At 36.2% G+C, this 25773-nt stretch overlaps 1 protein-coding gene across 10 annotated transcripts in view; it reads right to left on the reverse strand.

The window, feature by feature from the left end:
• The window catches only part of LOC125668293 (zinc finger FYVE domain-containing protein 9-like), a 33374-nt gene that overhangs the window by 3644 nt on the left and 3957 nt on the right, over positions 1–25773 (reverse strand). For 6 of the 10 annotated variants that reach the window (XM_048902230.2, XM_048902232.2, XM_056163683.1 and 3 more), the window contains 12 exons: positions 25330–25398; positions 21831–24140; positions 21083–21267; positions 17412–17508; positions 14734–14826; positions 6993–7151; positions 5010–5114; positions 4179–4232; positions 3931–3999; positions 3394–3558; positions 2991–3215; positions 1950–2137 (listed from right to left, as the gene is read on the reverse strand). In XM_048902230.2, the coding sequence (XP_048758187.2) occupies positions 1950–2137; positions 2991–3215; positions 3394–3558; positions 3931–3999; positions 4179–4232; positions 5010–5114; positions 6993–7151; positions 14734–14826; positions 17412–17508; positions 21083–21267; positions 21831–24140; positions 25330–25384 (3705 nt within the window). In that variant the 5' untranslated portion in view covers positions 25385–25398. The remainder of the gene's footprint in view (positions 1–1949; positions 2138–2990; positions 3216–3393; positions 3559–3930; positions 4000–4178; positions 4233–5009; positions 5115–6992; positions 7152–14733; positions 14827–17411; positions 17509–21082; positions 21268–21830; positions 24141–25329; positions 25399–25773) is intronic. The other 4 variants (XM_048902233.2, XM_056163684.1, XM_056163685.1 and 1 more) reach the window with 1 other exon arrangement.

A 25773-nucleotide genomic window follows, 5' to 3' on the forward strand; every position in this document is an offset into this window, starting at 1 on the left:
TGGCCCCTGGGGATAAGATGGGGCCCCAAGGGGGGGATCAAAGTTTTACACACAAATATATAGGGAAAAACTTTAAAAATCTTCTTCTCAAGAACCACTAAGCCAGAAAAGCTGAGATTTACATGAAAACTTTCTGACATAGTGCAGATTCAAGTTTGTTCAAATCATGGCCCCTGGGGATAAGATGGGGCCCCAAGGGGGGGGGAATCAAAGTTTTACACACAAATATATAGGGAAAAACTTTAAAAATCTTCTTCTCAAGAACCACTAAGCCAGAAAAGCTGAGATTTACATGAAAGCTTCCTGACATAATGCAGATTCAAGTTTGTTCAAATCATGGGCCCCTGGGGTTGGATGGGGCCACAATAGGGGATCAAAGTTTTACATACAAATATATAGGAAATTTTTAAAAAAAATCTTCTTCTCAAGAACCACTAAGCCAGAAAAGCTGATTTTTACATGAAAACTTTCTGACATAGTGCAGATTCAAGTTTGTTCAAATCATGGCCCCTGGGGATAAGATGGGGCCCCAAGGGGGGGGGGGTCAAAGTTTTACACACAAATATATAGGGAAAAACTTTAAAAATCTTCTTCTCAAGAACCACTAAGCCAGAAAAGCTGAGATTTACATGAAAACTTCCTGACATAGTACAGATTCAAGTTTGTTCAAATCATGGCCCCCGGGGATAGGATGGGGCCCCAAGGGGGGATCAAAATTTTGCACACAAATATATAGGGAAAAACTTTAAAAATCTTCTCAAGAACCACTAAGCCAGAAAAGCTGAGATTTACATGAAAGCTTCCTGACATAATGCAGATTCAAGTTTGTTCAAATCATGGGCCCCTGGGGTTGGATGGGGCCACAATAGGGGATCAAAGTTTTACATACAAATATATAGGAAAAATCTTTAAAAATCTTCTCAAGAACCACTAAGCCAGAAAAGCTGATTTTTACATGAAAACTTTCTGACATAGTGCAGATTCAAGTTTGTTCAAATCATGGCCCCCGGGGATAAGATGGGGCCCCAACGGGGGGATCAAAGTTTTACACACAAATATATAGGGAAAAACTTTAAAAATCTTCTCCTCAAGAACCACTGAGTCAGAAAAGCTGATATTTACAAGAAAACTTTCTGACATAGTGCAGATTCAAGTTTGTTCAAATCATGGTCCCCGGGGGGTACGATGGGGCCACAAGTGGGGGGGGGGGGGGGGGGGGGGGTCAAAGTTTTACATACAAATATAGAAAAAAGCTTTAAAAGAACCATTGGGCCAAAGAAGTTGACATTTACATGAAAGCTTTCTGACATAGTGTAGATTCAAGTTTGCAAAGAGTAGTTTGGGCCATAATAGGGACCAAGGTTTTACATGCAAATATATATGGAAAGTCTTCAGATATGGGCCAAGGTGACTCAGGTGAGCGATGTGGCCCATGGGCCTCTTGTTGTATTTTATGTCTAACATGCATAATAATGAGCTATTTTCCAATGTTACCTAGTACAATTTTACTATTATATGTACCTAAATGCTCTTCATTACACTAGTCAATTAGTCATTGATGCATTAAGATTATTTAACCATGTATATTTTTTACATTTTTTTGTCGATATCCTATAATGGACCCCAATGGAAATAAGCCTGTTGGCTTTTTTGGGTTATCCAAGATAAAGGGCAGTATTTATGTTATGTTTATTAAGTGAGCCTAGTGCTGGGACAATTTTAAAGTCCAATCTGTGACTGTAAATGCAAAATGTGATATTATTAATAGAATGTGTTATTTTATGTGATATTGTGTCATGTCAATTGTTATTCTTTGTCTAACGTGCCTTTATCTGAATAAACATAATAATTATAATAATAATAATGGAATCTCCTAGTTTGTTCATTTATTGGAATTATAAATTACACTCCAGTTTTAAAAGAATGCTTTGTCCTTTTATAGAACTCACGTCTTCGTATCGATTTCGAGGGAAGCTGACTGTAGTACGCTTGTCCTGCATGTGAATTGTGATTCCTCGGATCTGGGGCAACATGTACTGGAAATTGCGAAAGTCTGCAAGGAGATTCATGATTGTGTGTCCTATTTCAAAGAAGACGGGTTTTCGATTTCGGATACTGATCAATGGACAGGGGTAATCTGAAAGAAAAAGTCATTCAAACTGCAACAGCACTGACAATTCTTTAACTTTACTTTGATATTTCCTTAAGTCTACTATGTAATGTTTTTAATTCCATATTGATATCTCCACAAGCCCACAGTCTAATATCTTTACACAGAAGGACTTGCTTGGTTTAAAGAAATTTAAGATATAGAATTCACATATCAAATAATCATGACTATTGCAACGTTTTATTTGAAAAATAAAGCATTAAAGGGACTGATTCACGATTTTCCCCAAAATTTTCTTTTTCACTGTTAATGATGAAAATCTTCTGCCTCATGTGTTTAAAAGATTTCATATAAAAATTAAGGTTATACATTATCACAGAGGCTCATGTTAGAGAGTTTATTATTTGTTTTGTAAACAAAGATTGCGGTATGTTATTGTTTACGAAATTTTCAAAAGCAATGTATATCGATCTAAGTTTATTATAACTTTCACATTTCAAACATTTTTGGGGTAAAATGTGTCATCTAAAAGTTAAAATTTGTGACTAGGCAAAATTAAGATGCTTTATATTACAAAATCAATATTTCACTTGCTTGTTTGTATACATATAAAGACTCGAGTCTTTGTTTACATAGCACAGATTCAAGGCCAAAATAGTGCTTTTATTCTTGCATTCAGAAGGTCAAAATTTTGGTTGTCAACATTAAATGAGTTATATTTTTAATGTTTAACATCAAAAATGAAAAATATTTTTATCAAAAATCGTGCACCAGTCCCTTTAAGTTGAAGGATTTTGTACATTTCAATCATCCACGAGGCATTTTCCCTCTATATCATAAATTATGTTTATATGAAGGTACTATGTATATGCAATCTCACATCTGTATTCCGCCCCAAGCCTCAATAGAAGGCGGATAGGAAAGACTTTGGCCCAGGGCATTTCCCACTTCTGTAGGAGGATCCCAAACAGGTAGGGGGGTGTAGGCAGCACAAGTTTGTGCAGACACTGGAACGTCGGCTTTATGTAGAGAAATCCCCCGTGGTCTCTGTCGTCGAGGAATGTCTGGGTAAATATTGAATGTCCCATGTCTGACACCGTGTTACCTACAGCAGAGAGAACATCAGCAGGATTCACAGAAACTAGGTCAACTTAAAGGCAACAATCTCCAGGAAAACACAAATCAGCACAAAAAGAAACATCCAAATTAGACACAAATGTATGTTGAATCATTGTAACAATGAATTTAGAAATACGTATCAGTGGAAGTGAATTGATAGTAACCTCTGCCTGCTTCCTCGTACACGTGGTACAGATGTCGGAAAATGTCCACAGGAAGGACCTCCTCCTCCGGGAGAGTCTCTAGTATTATGACGATTTCATCCTGGCCAACAGTACACATACCCCGTGACGTAAAACTCCAACACACCCGATTAACACAACAGTCCACTACAAATACAGATTGTAAAAATCCATCATGTCATATAATCAATATAATGCTCTCTACATCTACATAGTCACCAATGAACAATCATATTGTTTTTATATTACAGTAGAACATGGTTACAGCAAACATCCTTATGATGAATTCACACTTACAGTGAAAAGAATTTTATTCCTGTAGTTTTAAAATATGAACTTATTGGACTTGAACTTATGGGATTTACGAGATTAGTCACTGTTCATTATCTTCACTTTCCATATAACAAATTACATTTATAATGAATCAAAATTGTTTGTCTCCGTTCACTATAACTTTGTTTTACTGTTTTAGATATCACATTCTATTCATTAAACAAAATTAAATGAGCATCGGCTTACATGAGAGTATCTTGACTAAAACGTGGAGGTTAGAACAAAGTGCAAAGGTCACAGGGTCCGCATTGTCATCTGAAATAAAAAAAAATAAGTAGTCAATAAGAAAGTTTAGATGGTTCGATGAAAAGACCACACAAGTTACAAGTGTGATTCAGAATGATGGTCATCTCACTTCTGTCTTTGTAGACCATATAGGCAGGAATTTTATGTCACATGATAAACTGGTTACCTTTTAATGATAAACTGGTTACCTTTTATCTGTGGTAAGTACTTTTCTATTGATGGGTTGTCCTCAAGAACTGCTTCTGCAAAATTAAAGATTTCTATTCTTAGACACAATTCTTCACCCTCTATTTTGGTAGCACATGACTTCATATGCTGCATTCTGTCAACATACCAAAGTAATACTCTGAAGAAACATCATAAATTTTTTATAATATGTTGAGACGAGCGAAGCTCATTAACATCTTGCAACACGACTTTTATCCGCCTCTTCATTTAACGCGGGAAATATAACGCACTTGGTGTAAACAGTTACAAATTGTGATGTCACATTAGCTGCAATGTTTTTTCTTCTTCTCTCAAACCAAGCAAAAACAAAATTTTTGAAGCTACGAGAAAGTTTGTCTGGAATTTAAAAAGACGTTTATAGTACTTTCTAAATAATCTAATTATTTTAATTACGGGTTCGTCAATGATGTATACTGCAGTGACGGCGACATTTTTGCAGAAGCATTATGGGTAATACTCATCTTTTTTCAGCTGAAGAAGAGCAAATCACGTGACTCATATGTGTAATCATTGGAGCGTGCTCGTCGCGTCGCCTTGCATGTAGAAATACATACTTATCCTCATTGAGTGTCAATGTTTTTATTGCACACAACTGTCCAACTTCCAGAGTATGAAATAATTGCTGTGGTCTCATTATGTCTCATTGTTTACTTGGGTGAGATACGATAAATAAAGTATAATTTCTGCTCGTAGAAATAAAACTAAGCATAAACAGAACTGTATTCTTAAGGAATAATAATCAATTTGATGAAACCAGAGTAGGTGAGTATATAAATGTATTTGGTATTTACCTTCATTTGGCTTGAGACTAACGACTACAGGAGGTAACCCAGACTCGGGGATCAGGCATTGAGTCCTCTGGGTCCCACTCGAGCGCACTCGTCTCCCACCACCATCTACGACAAAACAGGGAATTCATTTCATTAGAATCTTCCTTACTTGTATGGATTTCAAAGTATCAAGTTAAGACCTAGCATTTAAATCACCATTTACATTTTTATCTAACAGACTCTTCAAAGAATTTCTGAATTTTCTCTTGTACAAGACAATTAATGTTGTTAATCGGCAAATGTTCAACAATAGTCTTGCTTATAAAAGAAACTTCTTGTCTAAACATTTTCGTTCCTCTGTTGTGAATCATATGTACAACGATCATGTGACTAGAATATCACCCGACAGTACCTGATCATGTGACCAATACATCAACAGACAGTACCTGATCATGTGACCAATACATCACCTGACAGTAACTGATCATGTGACCAGTTCATAAACAGACAGTACCAGTATAACCAACAAAATTCAAAGAAAAGACAAGTGTGTATGGAGTGGGACTATAGTGGCTCCTTTACATGACTTTCAATATTCTTAAGCAAAGTTGACACTATTCTTAAATTGATGAAATGTCCAGCTTTCTGACATATGCTGAAAAATCCAAGACATAACAAATCACAAGAGGCCCATGGGCCATATCCCTCACCTGAGTCATCTTGGCCCATATTCAAAGATTTTCCCTATATATTTACATGTAAAACTGTGATGCCTATTGTGGCCCCAACCTACCCCCAGGGGCCATGATTTTTACAAACTTGAATCTGTACTATGTCAAGAAGCTTTCATGCAAATATAAACTTCTTTGGCCCAATGGTTCTTGAGAAGAAGAATTTTATAGATTTTTCTCTACATATTAGTATGTAAAACTTTGATCCCCTATTGTGGCCCCATCCTACCCCTGGGGACCATGATTTTAACAAATTTGAATCTGCACCAAGTTAGAAAGCTTTCATGAAAATTTGTACTTTCCTCGCCCAGTGGTTCTTGAGAAGAAGATTTTAAAAGATTTTCCCTATATGTAAAACTTTGATCCCCTATTGTGGCCCATCCTACCCCCGGGGACCATTATTTTAACAAACTTGAATCTGCACTATGTCAGGAAACTTTCATATAAATTTCAGCTCTTCTGGTCCAGTGGTTCTTGAAAAGAAGGTTTTTAAAGATTTTCCATATACATGTATATTTGTATGTAAAACTTTGATCCCCTATTGTGGTTCCATCCTACCCCTGAAGGCCATGATTTTACCAAACTTGAATCTGCACAATGTCAGGGAGCTTTCATGTAAATTTATACTTTCCTGACCCAGTAGTTCTTGAGAAGAAGATTTTTAAGGATGTTCCCTATATATTTGCATATCAAACTTTGATTCCCTTTTGTGGCTCCATCCAACCTCCGGGGACCATGATTTTAACAAACTATCTGCACTATGTCATGTAACTTTCATATAAATTTCAGCTCTTCTGGCCCTGTGGTTCTCGAGAAGAATATTTTTAAATGACCACATCTTATTTTTACATTTTTGTGATTATTTCCCCAATGAAGGGGGCATGGCCCTTCATTTGAACAAACTTAAAAGCCCTTCACCCAAGGATGCTTTTTGCCAAGTTTGGTTGAAATTGGCCCTGTGGTTCTGGAGAAGAAGTCGAAAATGTAAAAAGTTTACATATGGACAGATGACGGACAACTGGTGAACAGAAAAACTCACTTAAGTTTTCAGCTCAGGTGAGCTTAAAAACATAATTTGGAAATGTATCTCAAAAAAGTTTGCACAGTCCACATTTCCCTTACTTTTCAATCATAATTCTACTTTTACCAAACACATTCGCTCATTTTTTTGACAAGAATACAAAAAAGTGTTGCATTAAAAGCTAACATTTATACAAGTACGAGTATATCAGAACAAACTTGAAAGCTACACTATGTAGGAGATCAGCACTACCTGCACTTGATTTTTCTACACGTTTTTGACTTCTGGCAGATCGACGCAGCGGTAGACGAGATGACGCCAGGTTCGAACCATCCAGCTCCGTCAGGTCTCCTCCCGGCCGGATTCCGTCAGAAAACATTACCTGTTTGGGCTCCTGTCGTCTTTGTGTCCCTACAATGAGATTTCCTTCATGCTGTACACTGTATATATACATCATAAATACAGACCAATTACACTGCATATACAATAACATCATAAATACAGACCAATTACGATTGGTCAAGGGTTCAAAATTTCCTGTATGAAACTCTGAAAATGCAAGGTTACAAGTAATTTGATAACTTGCAAGTTGATTTTTTTTTTACTTTTTGTAAACAATCTGTATATATCATAATACATGTACAAATATGCATAGCAAAGATCATGTAGGCATACAGAGGGAGACAAGTTTTTATGAGAGAGAGAGAGAGAGATGGATGGTAAGATTAAGTTCCATCTGTTCCACTGGGCATCAAATTTTTCGTTATCACCATTTTTTAAAATATTAATTTTTGCGTTTTATAAAAGAGTTTTAAATGGGATATTGAAAAACAAACACCCAAATGATTTCTCAATATATCTGTATAAATATAGTACTTTAACCAAAGGAATAGAGTATTTTGTATACAGTTTTTTTTACCAGGATTACCTTAATTAAAAGATTTTTTGGTATATAAACCAATTGAAAGTGTTTTATCAAAGTTGAAACTCAATCATCTAGGAATGATCTAACACAATCACATTCCCACATTATATGTTCTATTGTCTCCTCCTCTCCGTGACAAAAGTACTCATCTTACAGTTTACCTTTTAATTTTGAACAGAAATGAATTTGTTGCTAAAATTCTGTTGATTATTCTGTATTGAAACCATTGGAGTTTGCAGTTTCTAGTTATTCTGAAAGGTAGTATGTTGAAAATTTTCCATTCTCTGTTATCTATATCTAAAAGCTGACTCCATCTTATTGTACCTGCAGTCACTGAAGAGTTTTTGTTTAAAATTTCATAAAAGAACGATTTTTCACACTTCAATACATTGTAAATGTATGTTCTAATAAAGGGATTTGGTAATCTTTTAAATTTAGTTTCTGTACCTGACCTTTTAATACAAGTTTTTATTACACGAGTAATACTTGCATATTCTAAGAAGCCAATTTTCACATTTGGATAAGTAGCACTATAAGTCTCATAGCTAAAAAAAAGTACCATCTTCCTCAATAATGCCATTAATATGTCTGATGTTACTGTTGAATGAACGTTTATTAAAGCATCGGGTTGTAAAACAAAGGTGAATCTGTATGAACATCAGACTCGATCTGTATAAGTGTTCTGTAATTCAATCCAAGCCTTGAACACATCTATCCAAAATTTGTTTGTTAATGACTTAAAAGTAAATTAGTGTATTAAATCCCACAGGATGTGAATTTATTAAGGTTAAGATTTTATATCAATTACTCCACCCCCTATCTGTAGAGATAAGAAGTTTCGATTTCATTGAAACTATAAAATGATTTTAAATTCATCATTTTTAGGCTGCCATCCTCATATTTCTTGACAAGTACATCCTTCTTTCCACTGTGGGTTGAGCAACCGGGCCCCCTCCACACAAGAAAAAAAAAGGCTTTTTTAATTCTTTACAATAGGCAATGGATGGGTTAGGGATGGGCATCAGGATATGATTCAACAATGGTAACACCAATGTTTTAATAACTGTTATCTTACCAATGGGAATTAAATATCTCTTCCACCATTCATTTAGAATATATTTGATTTTTACTAACTTTGGATCATGATTCAATTTAGGTATATTTTGCAAATCAACATCAAAATGCAATCCTAGTAAAGTGAATTTAGTGGTTCTCCAATTAAATTTACCGTTGGGAATAAGAACATCATTAACGTTACTGCATGCATCTTTTTGAGCCAATCCATACTGTTGGAGTGTTTGTGTAATTGATACATAGTCTGGGCATGTAGAGTTTTTAGAGTTTCTGAAAAATTTTGTTCACTACCATCAAGAATAATTGACACATGTTATCAGCAAGTTGAGAATATTTTTTTTCACAATACTGACAGATATGCCTTTAATTTTTAAAAAATTTTTTTATTGCAAATTTTTTTGCACAAGTTGATTTATTCATCGTTACTTAACTCAGAAAAAAAAATCCCTGCCCCTGTGTTAGTTTCTACTTTTATTAGTCACTATTATTTCTGGTCCCCATTTCTAAATCACTGTCAGCATGGCCAATGTCAAAATTTCAAAAGGTGGAAGATAATAGAAGATGAAACAGTGGCAGTAGTGATTATGTTCCTTCTAAGAAAATCAAATTCCACCCATCGTTTGTGGGAGAAGGAGTTTAAATCTTTTGATATTTTAATAAACAGTGAATTAATTTATAGTTGTTATACATTGTTACATACAGTTTTAAATAAAAAAAGTCTTTGATGTTAGAAATTGTGAGTAGTCTTAGGAAAATTGCAAGTTCAGTTTATTTGGTATTTGCAATCAATTGGGAGTTGTCAATTTCGGGAGTTTCTATCCCTGAGGTCATCATATTATAAATGGTCATCTCAATGCCCACAACTTCTGCTATCAAGGTATGGAACAGATATTCCTAGAACGAATAAAATACCTGAAACTGTCCTTATGGGACACAATTCATTCAGGTAACTCATTCTCAAAATTAAAGTCAAACCCTGCACCTGTTCCAACACTGATCAATGTATATTCCTTGAAGTTATTATGCATGAGAAATTAATATTCACATCAATTCATGAGAAGCCTTTTTCTTGAAATCGAAATTCTTGCCTTTGTTTATTGACCACTATACATCTTGTGAACTACCTTTTTGCAAACTGGTTCTGAATGGTGATTTCACTTAATTAAGTGTATGTACGAGGATTTCATAACAACCATTTCATGAATGAACATTACATTCACCTTAAATTCACCAGCCCCTCCCCCATTCCATCCAATAAAACCCCTCCCACCCCATCCAATAAACCCCTCTCTCACCTAATCCAATAAAACCTCTCCCCCACCCCATCCAATATACCCCCCACCCCATCCAATAAAACCTCTCCCCACCCCATCCAATAAAACCTCTCCCCCACCCCATCCAATATAACCCCCCCCACCCCATCCAATATAACCCTCCCCACCTCATTAAAAAAAAACCTCCCCACCCCATCCAATAAAACCCCTCTCCATCCCATCCAATAAACCCCTCTCTCACCCATTCCAATAAAACCTCTCCCCTACCCCATCCAATATACCCCCCCCCATCCCATTCAATAAAACTCCTCCCCCATCCCATCCAATAAACCCCTTCCCAATCCCATCCAATAAACCCCTTCCCAATCCCATCCAATAAACCCCTTCCCAATCCCATCCAATAAACCCCTTCCCCACCCCAATGGGCCATCCAGTAAAACTTCATATCAATATGAAATAAAATTTAGCAAAAACTATATTCACAAACCTCCAATACTACAGAATATAGAAAAAAAAGAAAAGATTTTGTATCATAAAATAGAGGTGTCTTGCAAACAATTCTCTCTTTCAAGTTTCATTGCAGTCAATTTAAACTGTAGCATTAGCAGACACTGTAAACATAAACATTTCCATATTAGGAAATGACAAAATTTTATAGCATAAAAAATCCCAGATATTGATTTTGTACACCCCCACCCTCCACCCCGAAAATACCCCACCACAACAAAAAAAACAACCCAAAACCAACAAGGTATTTTGCACAAAATGCACTTCATAATATAAGACTAACTGTTCTTAATGTTTGTAACAGACAGCTAGGACAAAAACAATTATCATTGTCCTGTACTCCTTCAAAGGTGAAGGGAGACAATCAAATCCAGAAATAAAGTAATCCAGTATACCCTAAACTGAAGCATGAAATGTAGGTCAAATACAGCATCTGAAGCATGAAAATGACAAAATGTAGGTCAAATACAGCATCTGAAGCATGAAAATAACAAAATATAAGTCAGATACATCATCTGAAGAATGAGAATGACAAAATATAGGTCAGACAATGTTGAGAGCATGCAAATCACAAAATGTAGGTCTACAACAGTTCTGAAAGCATGCAAATCGCAAAATTGAGGTTAGATACAGAATTGGAAGCATGTATAACACAGAGAATCCATTGGTGTGCTAACTATGAACATAGCTAGTGTAGTGTGATTTGTATTTTATCATTTTACAGATTTACAGATGGACATGTAACTGCAGTTTATTTCCTATTATTTCTAGACATCCTTTGACCTTAATGTGTATAGATATACAACTTGGAGCATATCTCTGTACCATCCTAAATAACTGATAATGAATGTATGTGTGTATTGTTGTTGTTCTAAAAACACACCAACAAAACAAAGGGGTCAAAAGGTCAAAACCAATTTGCCAGATATTACAGTTCAAATAACATGCACTCATCTGGAAAAAAACCTCTATTAATTCAGTATTAATATTTAGACATAATGAAATGCCTGCGTTAGGAGTCTCAATTCTGTAAAGATTTAGTTAACAAATTCACAGAAGTTATTCAAGTTGTAACTTGTATTTAATCCCCAGTGACCAGCACACAAACCGGTAATTCTCCAGAGTGTCCGAGACATAGTGAGTTAGCCAGGAATCATCACGCACATTAATAATGAATTCTGAATTCAGTAAGGGGGTTGATTTAATAATCAAGTGCTAAAAATGGCACACAAAGACAGCATAAATAATTAAACCAACATAACACCACTACAAGCCTCTAACACATGGACCATGCATGTAGGCCTTTATTTACTTCTGTCAATTTAAGGACAATGACAATGACATTCGCATCCTACATGATGTTTGCTGTTTGTTGCTTGTTATGCATTTCCTTTTTAATAAGGCAAAAAGGCTAGCGCTCCAATGTCATTTCCACCACAACAATACGGCCCTTGTTAATTCATCAACACTGGATACATACACACACCGATCAATTCTTACATTGGAGTCCTAGCACATGAAGCACGTATATCGACAGTTCCTTCAACCAGGATGAGAAAAGATATTTAGGAGAGCATTGTCTAGATTCATAATGGCAGTGCAGAAGTAACATATGTCACAGTTCCCAGCTAAAGCATTGTACTGCTGGCCACCATGTCTTAAGTCTTTGAAAAATTCACCAAAAAGTATATTCCAGTTTTCTTATTAGAAAATCTTTGTAACATAGCTTCAGGGCATCTCGATTCAAATGGAAGATAAAGAGGAATAAACTTGCTAAATCATTAGAATATATTTTGCATTGGCACTGTTGGTAAACGTGATCATGGCATTGTACAGCTGTATAGTGAATAACTCAAGGTCGTTTGATCGAGTGATAAAGGGGTGCATTTGACTGTGGACAATTTAATGGTCAATGTCTAATTCAACAGATCTTTTATCATCTGCCTGTTTCTGCCCAGAAAATTATCATGATCATTAATTGAGCCTGTTTCAGATTGTGAGATGGTCAGAGAAAGCGAACATGACTTTTGATAGTGAACATTTTCAACCCACACTTGTGATCGAGCAAGTTACTTTGCCATTTCAACATCTCTAAAATCACATGATGAGAATTGTCATTTCAATGTCTTTAAAATCACATGAAATTTGCCATTTCAATGTCTCTCAAATCACGTGATAAAAATTGTCATTTCAATGTCTCTAAAATCAAATGATGAGAATTGCCATTTCAATGTCTCTAAAATCACAATGATGAAAATTGCCATTTCAATGTCTCTAAAATCACATGATGAAACTTGTCATTTCAACATCTCTATAATCACATGATGAAAATTGTCATTTAAATGTCTCTAAAATCACATGATGAAAATTCAATGTCTCTAAAATCACATGATGAAAATTCAATGTCTCTAAAATCTCAATGATGAGAATTGCCATTTCGATGTCTCTAAAATCACAATGATGAGAATTGCCATTTCAATGTCTTTAAAATCACATGATGAAAATTGTCATCTCAATGTCTCTAAAATCACATGATGAAAATTGTCATTTCAATGTCTCTAAAATCACATGATGAAAATTGTCATTTCAACATCTCTAAAATCACAAGATGAAAATTGTCATTTCAATGTCTCTAAAATCACATGATGAGAATTGTCATTTCAACATTTCTAAAATCACATGATGAAAATTGTCATTTCAATGTCTCTAAAATCACATGATGAGAATTGTCATTTCAACATCTCTAAAATCACATGATGAAAATTGTCATTTCAATGTCTCTAAAATCACATGATGAAAGTTCAATGTCTCTAAAATCACATGATGAAAATTGTCATTTCAATGTCTCTAAAATCACAATGATGAGAATTGCCATTTCAATGTCTTTAAAATCACATGATGAAAATTGTCATTTTAATGTCTCTACAATCACATGATGAGAATTGTCATTTCAATGTCTCTAAAATCACATGATGAAAATTGTCATTTCAATGTCTCTAAAATCACAATGATGAAAAGTGTCATTTCACTGTCTCTAAAATCACATGATGAAAATTATCATTTTAATGTCTCTAAAATCACAATGATGAAAATTGCCGTTTCAATGCCTTTAAAATCACATGATGAAAAATGTCATTTCAATGTCTCTAAAATCACAATGATGAAAATTGCCGTTTCAATGTCTTTAAAATCACATGATGAAAAATGTCATTTCAATGTCTCTAAAATCACATGAAGAGAATTGCCATTTCAACATCTCTAAAATCACATGATGAAAATTGTCATTTCAATGTCTCTAAAATCACATGATGAAAATTCAATGTCTCTAAAATCACAATGATGAGAATTGCCATTTCGATGTCTCTAAAATCACATGATGGAAATTCAATGTCTATAAAATCACATGATAAAAATTGTCATTTCAATGTCTCTAAAATTACAAGATAAAAATTGTCATTTCAATGTCTCTAAAATCACAAAATGAGAATTGTCATTTCAATGTCTCTAAAATCACAAGATGAGAATAGCCATTTCAATGTCTCTAAAATCACATTGATGAAAATTGCCATTTCGATATCTCTAAAATCAAAAGATGCGAATTGCCATTTCGATGTCTCTAAAATTACATGATGCAAATTGTCATTTCAATGTCTCTACAATCACATGATGATAATTGCCATTTCAATGTCTCTACAATCACAAGATGAGAATTGCCATTTCAATGTCTCTAAAATCACATGATAAAAATTGTCATTTCAATGTCTCTACAATCACATGATGAGAATTGCCATTTCAATGTCTTTAAAATCACAAGATGAGAATTGCCATTTCGATGTCACTGAAATCACATGATGCAAATTGTCATTTCAATGTCTCTAAAATCACATGATAAAAATTGTCATTTCAATGTCTCTAAAATCACATGATAAAAATTGTCATTTCAATGTCTCTACAATCACATAATGAGAATTGTCATTTCAACATCTCTAAAATCACATGATGAGAATTGTCATTTCAATGTCTCTAAAATCACATGATGGAAATTCAATGTCTCTAAAATCACATGATGGAAATTCAATGTCTCTAAAATCAAATGATAAAAATTGTCATTTCAATGTCTCTAAAAACACATGATGAGAATTGTCATTTCAATGTCTCTAAAATCACCTGATGAGAGAGTAGTCATTATATGTCTATGTGTGAGCGTACTCACCATCACGCTTGAGTACACCAGCAGGGGTTGAGGCTGCAGATCGTTCACCTGAGGTCGATACCATACCTCTTTCTGCTTCATTCAACAAATCCGCTGTAGAAAAAAACCAAGGCAAAGCATTCAAAGCTGGCCAACATAAGAACCGAGGCCATGGAAAATAGCATTAAACACATGCAGAATAACTGAGCATACTCCAAAGACGAGAAAGCGAGGGTAGTCTGAGAGCTTACTGCGTAAGTCTGAACTCAATGATGGACAATATCTGTATTAGCTGACTATGTATCAGTTTGTATAGAAACAAATTGTAACTTAACATCAAACTGAATAGCAAGAGAAAAAGAAGAGTCTACAGGAAATTCAATGCTCCAGACGAGTGTGTCTGTGATCCACAGATTCAGATTTTGTGACGTAACCCTGTGACACTTTCTGTAGAATGAAGTGTACATCTGTCACGCATGAAGACAAGCCTTCTTAATGATATATGATACAAAGAATTGTTATCTATAGTCTTACCTAAAAATGTTCAGTAGTTGTATAAAATCAGATTATTAGATTAACCAGTGTATTTCATAAGATTGACCAATGTATTTGATTGTAAGATTGACCGGTGTATTTGATTGTGAGATTAACCGGTGTATTTGATTATAAGATTGACCGGTGTATTTGATTGTAAAATTTATAGGTGTATATGATTCAAAACTTTTCTCCCAGTGACCTTGACCAGGTGATCTTTGACTAGGATCATGACACACTTACATGTCATGTACAACTTTTGGGCGCATTTTGACCATTACTTCTTTCTGTGCACATTCTACGTCTTTTTGACTGTTCTTGACCAGATGACCTTGACATAGAATCAAGACACATTTTAAGGTATTGGAAACCTGTGGTTGCTTTATTACCATTGTTTCTTCTGTTTTGTAACTTCTATCTTTATTTTCACATTCTATGACCAGACAATGTTGACATACATTCAGGACAACTTAAGGACTTTAGCAACCATTGTGTTTAGAATGATTATTACTACTCTGTTATAAAGATTTTGCTCACCCATTATTTCTACAGACACATGGAGAGATAGAGATGGACAGAATGATTCCAAATGATCTGGAGTCTGATCATGAAACAAATACACACATATCAATGTCTCAAATGACCTTGACCCCCCATTGATCACAAAAAAAGCAGTCAAACTACATTTGCTGGTCACAGAGAACCCTTTCAATCAATTCAACATTTCCAAGGTTATTTGCACTCCAAAACTGATATAATTTACAAAGAAATCATGAAAAAGAACAACTTCAATAGCTTTCACTTCCTCAAAACTAAATCAATCAACCTAAAAATATATGTGGCAGGCACAGGTTCCTTACAATTCCACAAAAAAGAAAAGAAAAGAAAGAGATTTGGAAAATAACTCGACGAAAATGACCTAAGGACAGTAATTCAGTAATCCTCATTTCACCTGCAGATCTAAACATTCCCTTTCAATTAACACACACCTGTCTATCTATAGATTTACCTTCAATGAACTGATGACAGGGAAAAATACCTGTATATTTATAGATTTACCTTCAATCAGCTGACTAAAGGCAACAGATACCTGTATATCGATAGATTTACCTTCAATTAGCTGACTAAGGGCAACAATACCTGTATATCTATAGATTTACCTTCAATCAGCTGACTAAGGGGAACAATACCTGTATATTTATAGATTTACCTGCAATCAGCTGACTAAGGGGAACAATACCTGCATGTATATCGATAGATTTACCTTTAATCAGCTGATGACAGGGATATATACCTGTAAACCTATAGATTTACCTTCAATCAGCTGACAACAGGGAACAATACCTGTATATCTATAGATTTACCTTCAATCAACTGACGACAGGGAACAATACCTGTATATTTATAGATTTACCTTCAATCAGCTGACTAAGGGCAACAATACCTGTATATCGATAGATTTACCTTCAATCAGCTGACGACAGGGAACAATACCTGTAAAACTATAGATTTATCTTCAGTCAGCTGACAACAGTGAAACATACCTGTCTATTTATAGATTTACCTTCAATGAGCTGACAACAGGGAAATATACCTGTCTATTTATAGATTTACCTTCAATCAGCTGATAACAGGGAACAATACCTGTCTATTTATATATTTACCCCCAATCAGCTGACAACAGGGAACAATACCTGTCTATGTATAGATTTACTTTCAATCAGCTGGCAACAGGGAAATACACCTGTATATCGATAGAATTACCTTCAATCGGTTGACTAAAGGGAACATATACCTGTATATCTATAGATTTACCTTCAATCAGCTGACGACAGGGAACAATACCTGTATATCTATAGATTTACCTTCAATCAGCTGATGACAGGGAACAATACCTGTATATCTATAGATTTACCTTCAATCAGCTGACGACAGGGAACAGTACCTGTATATCTATAGATTTACCTTCAATCAGCTGATGACAGGGAACAATACCTGTATATCTATAGATTTACCTTCAATCAGCTGATGACAGGGAACAATACCTGTATATCTATAGATTTACCTTCAATCAGCTGACGACAGGGAACAATACCTGTATATCTATAGATTTACCTTCAATCAGCTGACGACAGGGAACAGTACCTGTATATCGATAGATTTACCTTCAATCAGCTGATGACAGGGTACACATACTCTAGCTTCTTTGTTGTCCATGTACGGAAGGCGACTCTTCAGATTACAGCACGTAGAGCAGAACACCTACCAAGGGAATACACAGAGTTAAACAGATGTTAATGACTTACAGTTAGTGCATTCCATGTAACATTGCTGTTGTTAAATCACATACACATAGTTGAATATTCTTTTTGTTCAAAAAAAAAAATCACACATGTTGAATACACTGAGATTAAACTTAGGGTGGGTTCTAATTAGATGATGTATGGTAGTTACAGGGTTCTAATGAGATAATGTATGGTAGTTACAGGGTTCTAATGAGATAATGTACAGTAGTTACAGGGTTCTAATGAGATAATGTATGGTAGTTACAGGGTTCTAATGAGATGTTGTACAGTAGTTACAGGGTTCTAATGAGATGATGTATGGTAGTTACAGGGTTCTAATTAGATGTTGTACAGTAGTTACAGGGTTCTAATGAGATGATGTATGGTAGTTACAGGGTTCTAATGAGATGATGTACGGTAGTTACAGGGTTCTAATGAGATGATGTATGGTAGTTACAGGGTTCTAATGAGATGATGTATGGTAGTTACAGGGTTCTAATGAGATGATGTACGGTAGTTACAGGGTTCTAATGAGATGATGTACGGTAGTTACAGGGTTCTAATGAGATGATGTATGGTAGTTATGGGGTTCTAATGAGATGATGTATGGTAGTCTACAGGGTTCTAATGAGATATATGGTAGTTACAGGGTTCTAATGAGATGATGTACAGTAGTTACAGGGTTCTAATGAGATGATGTATGGTAGTTACAGGGTTCTAATGAGATAATGTACAGTAGTTACAGGGTTCTAATGAGATGATGTACGGTAGTTACAGGGTTCTAATGAGATGATGTATGGTAGTTACAGGGTTCTAATGAGATGATGTATGGTAGTTACAGGGTTCTAATGAGATGATGTACAGTAGTTACAGGGTTCTAATGAGATGATGTATGGTAGTTACGGGGTTCTAATGAGATGATGTATGGTAGTCACGGGGTTCTAATGAGATGATATATGGTAGTTACAGGGTTCTAATGAGATGATGTACGGTAGTTACAGGGTTCTAAAGAGATGATGTACGGTAGTTACGGGGTTCTAATGAGATGAGGTATGGTAGTTACGGGGTTCTAATGAGATGATGTACGGTAGTTACACGGTTCTAATGAGATGATGTACGGTAGTTACAGGGTTCTAATGAGATGATGTATGGTAGTTACAGGGTTCTAATGAGATGATGTACGGTAGTTACACGGTTCTAATGAGATGATGTATGGTAGTCACAGGGTTCTAATGAGATGATGTATGGTAGTTACAGGGTTCTAATGAGATGATGTATGGTAGTTACAGGGTTCTAATGAGATGATGTATGGTAGTTACAGGGTTCTAATGAGATGATGTATGGTAGTTACACGGTTCTAATGAGATGATGTCCAGTAGTTACAGGGTTCTAATGAGATGATGTATGGTAGTTACAGGGTTCTAATGAGATGATGTATGGTAGTTACGGGGTTCTAATGAGATGATGTATGGTAGTTACGGGGTTCTAATGAGATATATGGTAGTTACAGGGTTCTAATGAGATGATGTACAGTAGTTACAGGGTTCTAATGAGATGTTGTACAGTAGTTACAGGGTTCTAATGAGATGATGTATGGTAGTTACAGGGTTCTAATTAGATGTTGTACAGTAGTTACAGGGTTCTAATGAGATGATGTATGGTAGTTACAGGGTTCTAATGAGATGATGTATGGTAGTTACAGGGTTCTAATGAGATGATGTATGGTAGTTACAGGGTTCTAATGAGATGATGTATGGTAGTTACAGGGTTCTAATGAGATGATGTACGGTAGTTACAGGGTTCTAATGAGATGATGTACGGTAGTTACAGGGTTCTAATGAGATGATGTATGGTAGTTATGGGGTTCTAATGAGATGATGTATGGTAGTCTACAGGGTTCTAATGAGATATATGGTAGTTACAGGGTTCTAATGAGATGATGTACAGTAGTTACAGGGTTCTAATGAGATGATGTATGGTAGTTACAGGGTTCTAATGAGATAATGTACAGTAGTTACAGGGTTCTAATGAGATGATGTATGGTAGTTACAGGGTTCTAATGAGATAATGTACAGTAGTTACAGGGTTCTAATGAGATGATGTATGGTAGTTACGGGGTTCTAATGAGATGATGTATGGTAGTTACGGGGTTCTAATGAGATATATGGTAGTTACAGGGTTCTAATGAGATGATGTACAGTAGTTACAGGGTTCTAATGAGATGATGTATGGTAGTTACAGGGTTCTAATGAGATGATGTACGGTAGTTACACGGTTCTAATGAGATGATGTATGGTAGTCACAGGGTTCTAATGAGATGATGTATGGTAGTTACAGGGTTCTAATGAGATGATGTCCAGTAGTTACAGGGTTCTAATGAGATGATGTATGGTAGTTACAGGGTTCTAATGAGATGATGTATGGTAGTTACACAGTTCTAATGAGATGATGTCCAGTAGTTACAGGGTTCTAATTAGATGATGTATGGTAGTCACAGGGTTCTAATGAGATGATGTACGGTAGTTACAGGGTTCTAATGAGATGATATATGGTAGTTACAGGGTTCTAATGAGATGATGAACGGTAGTTACAGGGTTCTAAAGAGATGATGTACGGTAGTTACGGGGTTCTAATGAGATGATGTATGGTAGTTACGGGGTTCAAATGAGATGTTGTATAGTAGTTACAGGTTCTAATGAGATGATGTATGGTAGTTACAGGGTTCTAATGAGATGATGTATGGTAGTTACAGGGTTCTAATGAGATGATGTACAGTAGTTACAGGGTTCAAATGAGATGATGTACGGTAGTTACAGGGTTCTAATGAGATGATGTATGGTAGTTACAGGGTTCTAATGAGATGATGTATGGTAGTTAGAGGGTTCTAATAAGATGATGTATGGTAGTCACAGGGTTCTAATGAGATGATGTATGGTAGTTACAGGGTTCTAATGAGATGATGTATGGTAGTTACAGGGTTCTAATGAGATGATGTATGGTAGTTACAGGGTTCTAATGAGATGATGTATGGTAGTTACAGGGTTCTAATGAGATGATGTACGGTAGTTACACGGTTCTAATGAGATGATGTCCAGTAGTTACAGGGTTCTAATGAGATGATGTATGGTAGTTACAGGGTTCTAATGAGATGATGTACGGTAGTTACAGGGTTCTAATGAGATGATATATGGTAGTTACAGGGTTCTAATGAGATGATGTACGGTAGTTACAGGGTTCTAAAGAGATGATGTACGGTAGTTACAGGGTTCTAATGAGATGATGTATGGTAGTTACAGGGTTCTAATTAGATGTTGTACAGTAGTTACAGGGTTCTAATGAGATGATGTACGGTAGTTACAGGGTTCTAATGAGATAATGTACAGTAGTTACAGGGTTTTAATGAGATGATGTACGGTAGTTACAGGGTTCTAATGAGATGATGTACAGTAGTTACAGGGTTCTAATTAGATGATGTACGGTAGTTACATGGCAGCTATAATGTATAATCTTTAGATGTACTTCAAATCAAAGGACTTGGGAACATAAGGTACCTTTCCACATGCTCGACAGTGGTGTCTCCTCTTGGTGAAGGTGAACTTCATGTCGCAGCCCATGCAGTTTGGGGCCTCATTGTCAGGTATCCATTTTGGAGCCACTTGCCCCACGCCCGAGGGATTAAACCCTGCCTCTAATGGTTCTTGATTTGGTGCAGAGGTCTCCAGTTGAGTGGTCAGATCTGCAATGTGTGATAAGCATACTACACAAACAAAACTATCTATAAAACAACACCCAATTAAAATGTGATTATACTACACATTATTGTATACAGTTTTGTGTCCTTGGTTTTGATGTCCATTATATATGAATGTGAATATTGTATAGTGTTGTCCTTGGTTTTGATGTCCATTATATATAAATGTGAATATTGTATAGTGTTGTCCTTGGTTTTGATGTCCATTATATATAAATGTGAATATTGTATAGTGTTGTCCATGGTTTTAGTGCCCATTATATATAACTGGGATTATTGTATAGAGATTTTAATGTCCATTATCATATATATATTAAATGTTATGGTTTAGTTATATTCATTGCGCTGTCAATTTCACAGTACAGGTCTACAGTAATAATAATAATAATGAAAACTGAAATGCAGCCAAAACAGGAAGGTAAACAGATCATATTCAAGTGATTTTTGTTTTAATGCTAATGAAAAACTTAAATTAAAAACTATGTTAGATTTATCTGATATGAGGATACATTATTTGCTTGTTATAAATTTATAAAGTACACTCTTACCCTGAGCATTATCCTGTGAGGACCTGCCCTCAGGTGTACCATCAACTTCTGGGCTAGTCTCAGTGTTGTTGGGGTATGGGAATGTAAAGGGAGCTGATAACCTCTCATGACCTGGCTCACCTCGGAGGGGGAGGTTCAAACTATTAGGTCTCCTCTGCTGCTGGGTTCCCACCTCCCCTGGCCCCCAGGAGTGGGGACGGCCCTCTGACTGAGTGTACTCATCATGGGGCCTCATCAAAGCTTCCTCCATGCCACTTTCCTGCAGTGACAAAGCAATGGCTGCAGCTAAATCAGGGTCCATTTCCTCTGCAGAGTCTGGCATTTGAACACATGATTTAGTATCATTGACCCCTTGTTTACTTTGCTCTAACAAGGTGTGTTCTGTGTTTTGTTCACCGTGTGTGACTATCAGCTGAGTAGGTTCCTTCGGTCGAGCATCTAATACCTTTGGTAGCTCACTAGGAAGGGCAGTGACTGGTTGCAAGGGCTCCTTGGGGCGTGCACCCATTGGGGAGAGAGGAGGCTCCGGGAGATCTTGGTTTTCCAAATCTGTGGACTCTCTGGGTGAAACAGTCTTTCCTACTGAACGTTCTTCACCCTGAGAGATTTGTTCCTGTTCAGGTTCCTGCACAGTATTCAGTAAGTCTACTCTCTCATTACTTTGAACGTCACACTGAGAGGGTTGTGTAACTGAATTGGTCTCCATTAAGTCACTTTTACTCACATTTTCACTGTTTTGTTCTCCTGTTTGGGTACAATCCATGAAATCTGGGGAGTGGATCACAGGTTCTTCGGGGTGAACAGTTGCTTTCTGTCCATCTGTTTGTATGTTACCACTAACATCCCCAAGATAGCTGTCAATGTCTGATATGTCGACTTCAGAATCACAGAATCCAACGACAGCTGGTGAATCCATAGTTACAGGCTCCATAGTTACCGGATCCATGCTTGAGGGGATTTCCTTAACGAAAGTTGTATCTACTGAGGACGCATTCTCTGTAACATTCACTTCTGCCATCGAGAACTGACCCTCCCTGTGGGAAAATTCTGCTGAATTGTGGGAAACATCACTGATTGCTGCAGGATTACTGACTCTGCCTACCATCATATGTGCTGTGTTAGACTGTGCAATGTTTCCAGATTTTGGAGATTCGCTGTCAGACGAGATATCCTGTGACACTGATGCAGAAATGGAATCCAGACTCCCTCCTCCTGGATTATCACATGTCGAGTCCTCCTGTTGAACACTGAGAACCACCTCCCTGTTTGGAATGTCCCCACCAGTCTTGTATGACTGTCTGTCACTGTTTACATTTTGTCTATCTCCCTCTCCTGAAGAATCAGACACATTTGAGGACTTTTCCTTTCCATTGTTCATGTCTGACCTCTGAAAGGAACCAGGCATAGATTGCAGGTCAACAGCTTCCATGCCATTGACTGTGGTATGACTAGAAGACCCAATCTGTGTTGTACTGTTCACTAGAAGACTAGTGTTTGCCACGTTCAGAATCTCACGACTCACTGGGCAAGTGTTTTCCTGTGCTGGTGGTTCTGTTTTATTCTGTGAAGTAGTCTGTACAGAACTTGTCACCTGTTGCTGCATTAAGTTGCCAGTATGAAGTGACATTGGCTGCAGCACCAGATTTGTAGGGGAGAGGGTCATGTTGCTGTCTATACTGTTCACACCCGAGTCAATGGAATTGTCAATAGAAGGATAGGTGGGGGGCATCATTTGCTGGATAGATCCTGGCTTTAGAGAGGTGTGGGTCCCAGCATCTTTTGCATGAGACTGATACGCTAAGGAGGAGTTTAGGTGGTCTGATTTCTCCCCAACCTCTTGAATGTAGGTCAGATTTGACTTGTTAACCCCATTTGAGATGGCATGAGCCAAGTCTGGGGGGAATGGCTGGTTCTCATAAACTGGTGTAAACTCATCACGAGCCTGTATGGGGTATTTATAGTCCTGGGATCCATTAGTGACAATTTCCAGTTTGTGATCACCATTCATGACCAAGTGTGGTGGCTTTGCCACCACTTTCTCCTCAATAGAACCATTCTCAGTAATGCTAGATTTATAATCTGTGGAGGGAGCAAAGTCGGCCTCTGACAGATCAAACTGGTCGCTAGGGCTGTAGGGAATGTCATAGACTGTCATGTGATTGCTGTGATTTACGCCTCCTGTCCACGATGAGTCGGAACTAGCCGTAATGTTAGACAAGTCCTCCCACGGCCGGTCCTCCTTCAGCGCCACAAAGCTGGAGAAATCTGACGGTTTGGCTTCCTGTCCAGGACAAGACTTTCCTCCAGTCTCTGTTAATAAATGAAAAAGAAATTGTCTTTATAATTAAGTAGGAACAATACATAATCATAATGGCTGACTTAAAGTAAAAATATCGGCAGTACATCAGGGATGTGACTGAATTCCTCAGAAATCAGAGGAAAACTGGTCAAAAAGGGAGGAAAACATCTAACCCTACCTGGAAAAATATCATTTTCTGTCACTTTAGATCAAATCCAGAGTGTTTAATTTTTTCGAAAATTGAGCAAATCAGAGGATTTCCTCTGAAAGGAGGAAAAATCACACCCTTGGTACATGTATACTTTTTTTTAATTTATATCCAATTGTCTAGCTGGGTAGTTCAGTAGGTTAAAAGGACATGGACACGATTTGAGCCGAAAATTTTAGTTTTTCATTTTTAATGTTTACAATTTATGCTTAACTAACTAGGTATTTCTAATGGTCAGCAAAATTTGAACGTTAGAGTTACAAGAGAGATGCAGAGCTCACAATTCTTTGTTATGTAAACAAGGCTCATGCCATGTTTTTGTTTACATTTGAAATCAAAAGTTCAATCTGAACACAATTAAATAGTTTCTAGTGTTTGTCACATCTCATTTTCTTTTAAACATATTAATATTTTCTATTAAGCAATCTACATGTAAACAAAAACATGACATGCTGTAACTCAACAACTGACATTAAAATTGTGGTTGACTATTAGAAATACCTTAGTTGAGCATTGTAAACATTAAAAATGGAAAAATAAAATTCAAACATTTTCAATTCAAATCTTGTCCATGCCCCTTTTATGTGTTGACTGCTGATCTGAAGTTTGTGTGATTCGAACAGGGGATTCAATATTTTTTTTATTACTTTCTACTAAAAAGCATTTTTAAACTCAATATTATTGTACATATTCTCCACTTTCCACCCATATCAGATTTATCTGGTGTTTTATTCCTTCTTTAGGGCATCACTTTAGACTGAGATATCACTCAAGTTTTATGACTGGAAATTTTTTTAATTTCATTTTTAAAACTTATCTACAGTTATAACTATGGTCACCATACTTTATGTAGAGATTCCTTGTAACTATGGTAACTACTGTCTGTATGTAAAGGTTCCCTGTAACTATGGTGACTACTGTATGCAGAGGTACCCTGTAACTATGGTGACTACTGTATGTAGTTCTTGTAACTATGGTAACCAGACACTCACCTTCTGCCTCAAAGTCATCTAACACTTTATCCAAATCCACAATTAAGCTATCCATGTCTTGTCACAAATCTGTTTCAAAATCATAAAAAGTTAGAAATGCATGGTTCTTTTAATTTTCATAATCTATAGTACAAATTTACATATTAATCTACTTTTTACAATTTTTTTTTAAAACTTTAAGCACAAGTGTTTAAAAGCCCATTACATATTTTATACATGGCAGTACCGATTACATATTTCCAAAAGACTGCAGGTTTCAAGTTCACTAAACAATTCCTCATGTGGAATCAGTGTGTGAAACTTACTTTTCTGTTCTACAGACAACTGGTCTGCTATGATTTCAAATTCTATCAACTTGACTGATTTATAGACCAACAACAAAGTAACAAATTCCCTAAATTTTTAGTGAACTCATTATTTGTATATCATTTCTCTCTGAACTCG

The sequence above is a fragment of the Ostrea edulis genome, chromosome 4 (genome assembly GCF_947568905.1).
Source record: "Ostrea edulis chromosome 4, xbOstEdul1.1, whole genome shotgun sequence".
Lineage (NCBI taxonomy): Eukaryota > Metazoa > Mollusca > Bivalvia > Ostreida > Ostreidae > Ostrea > Ostrea edulis.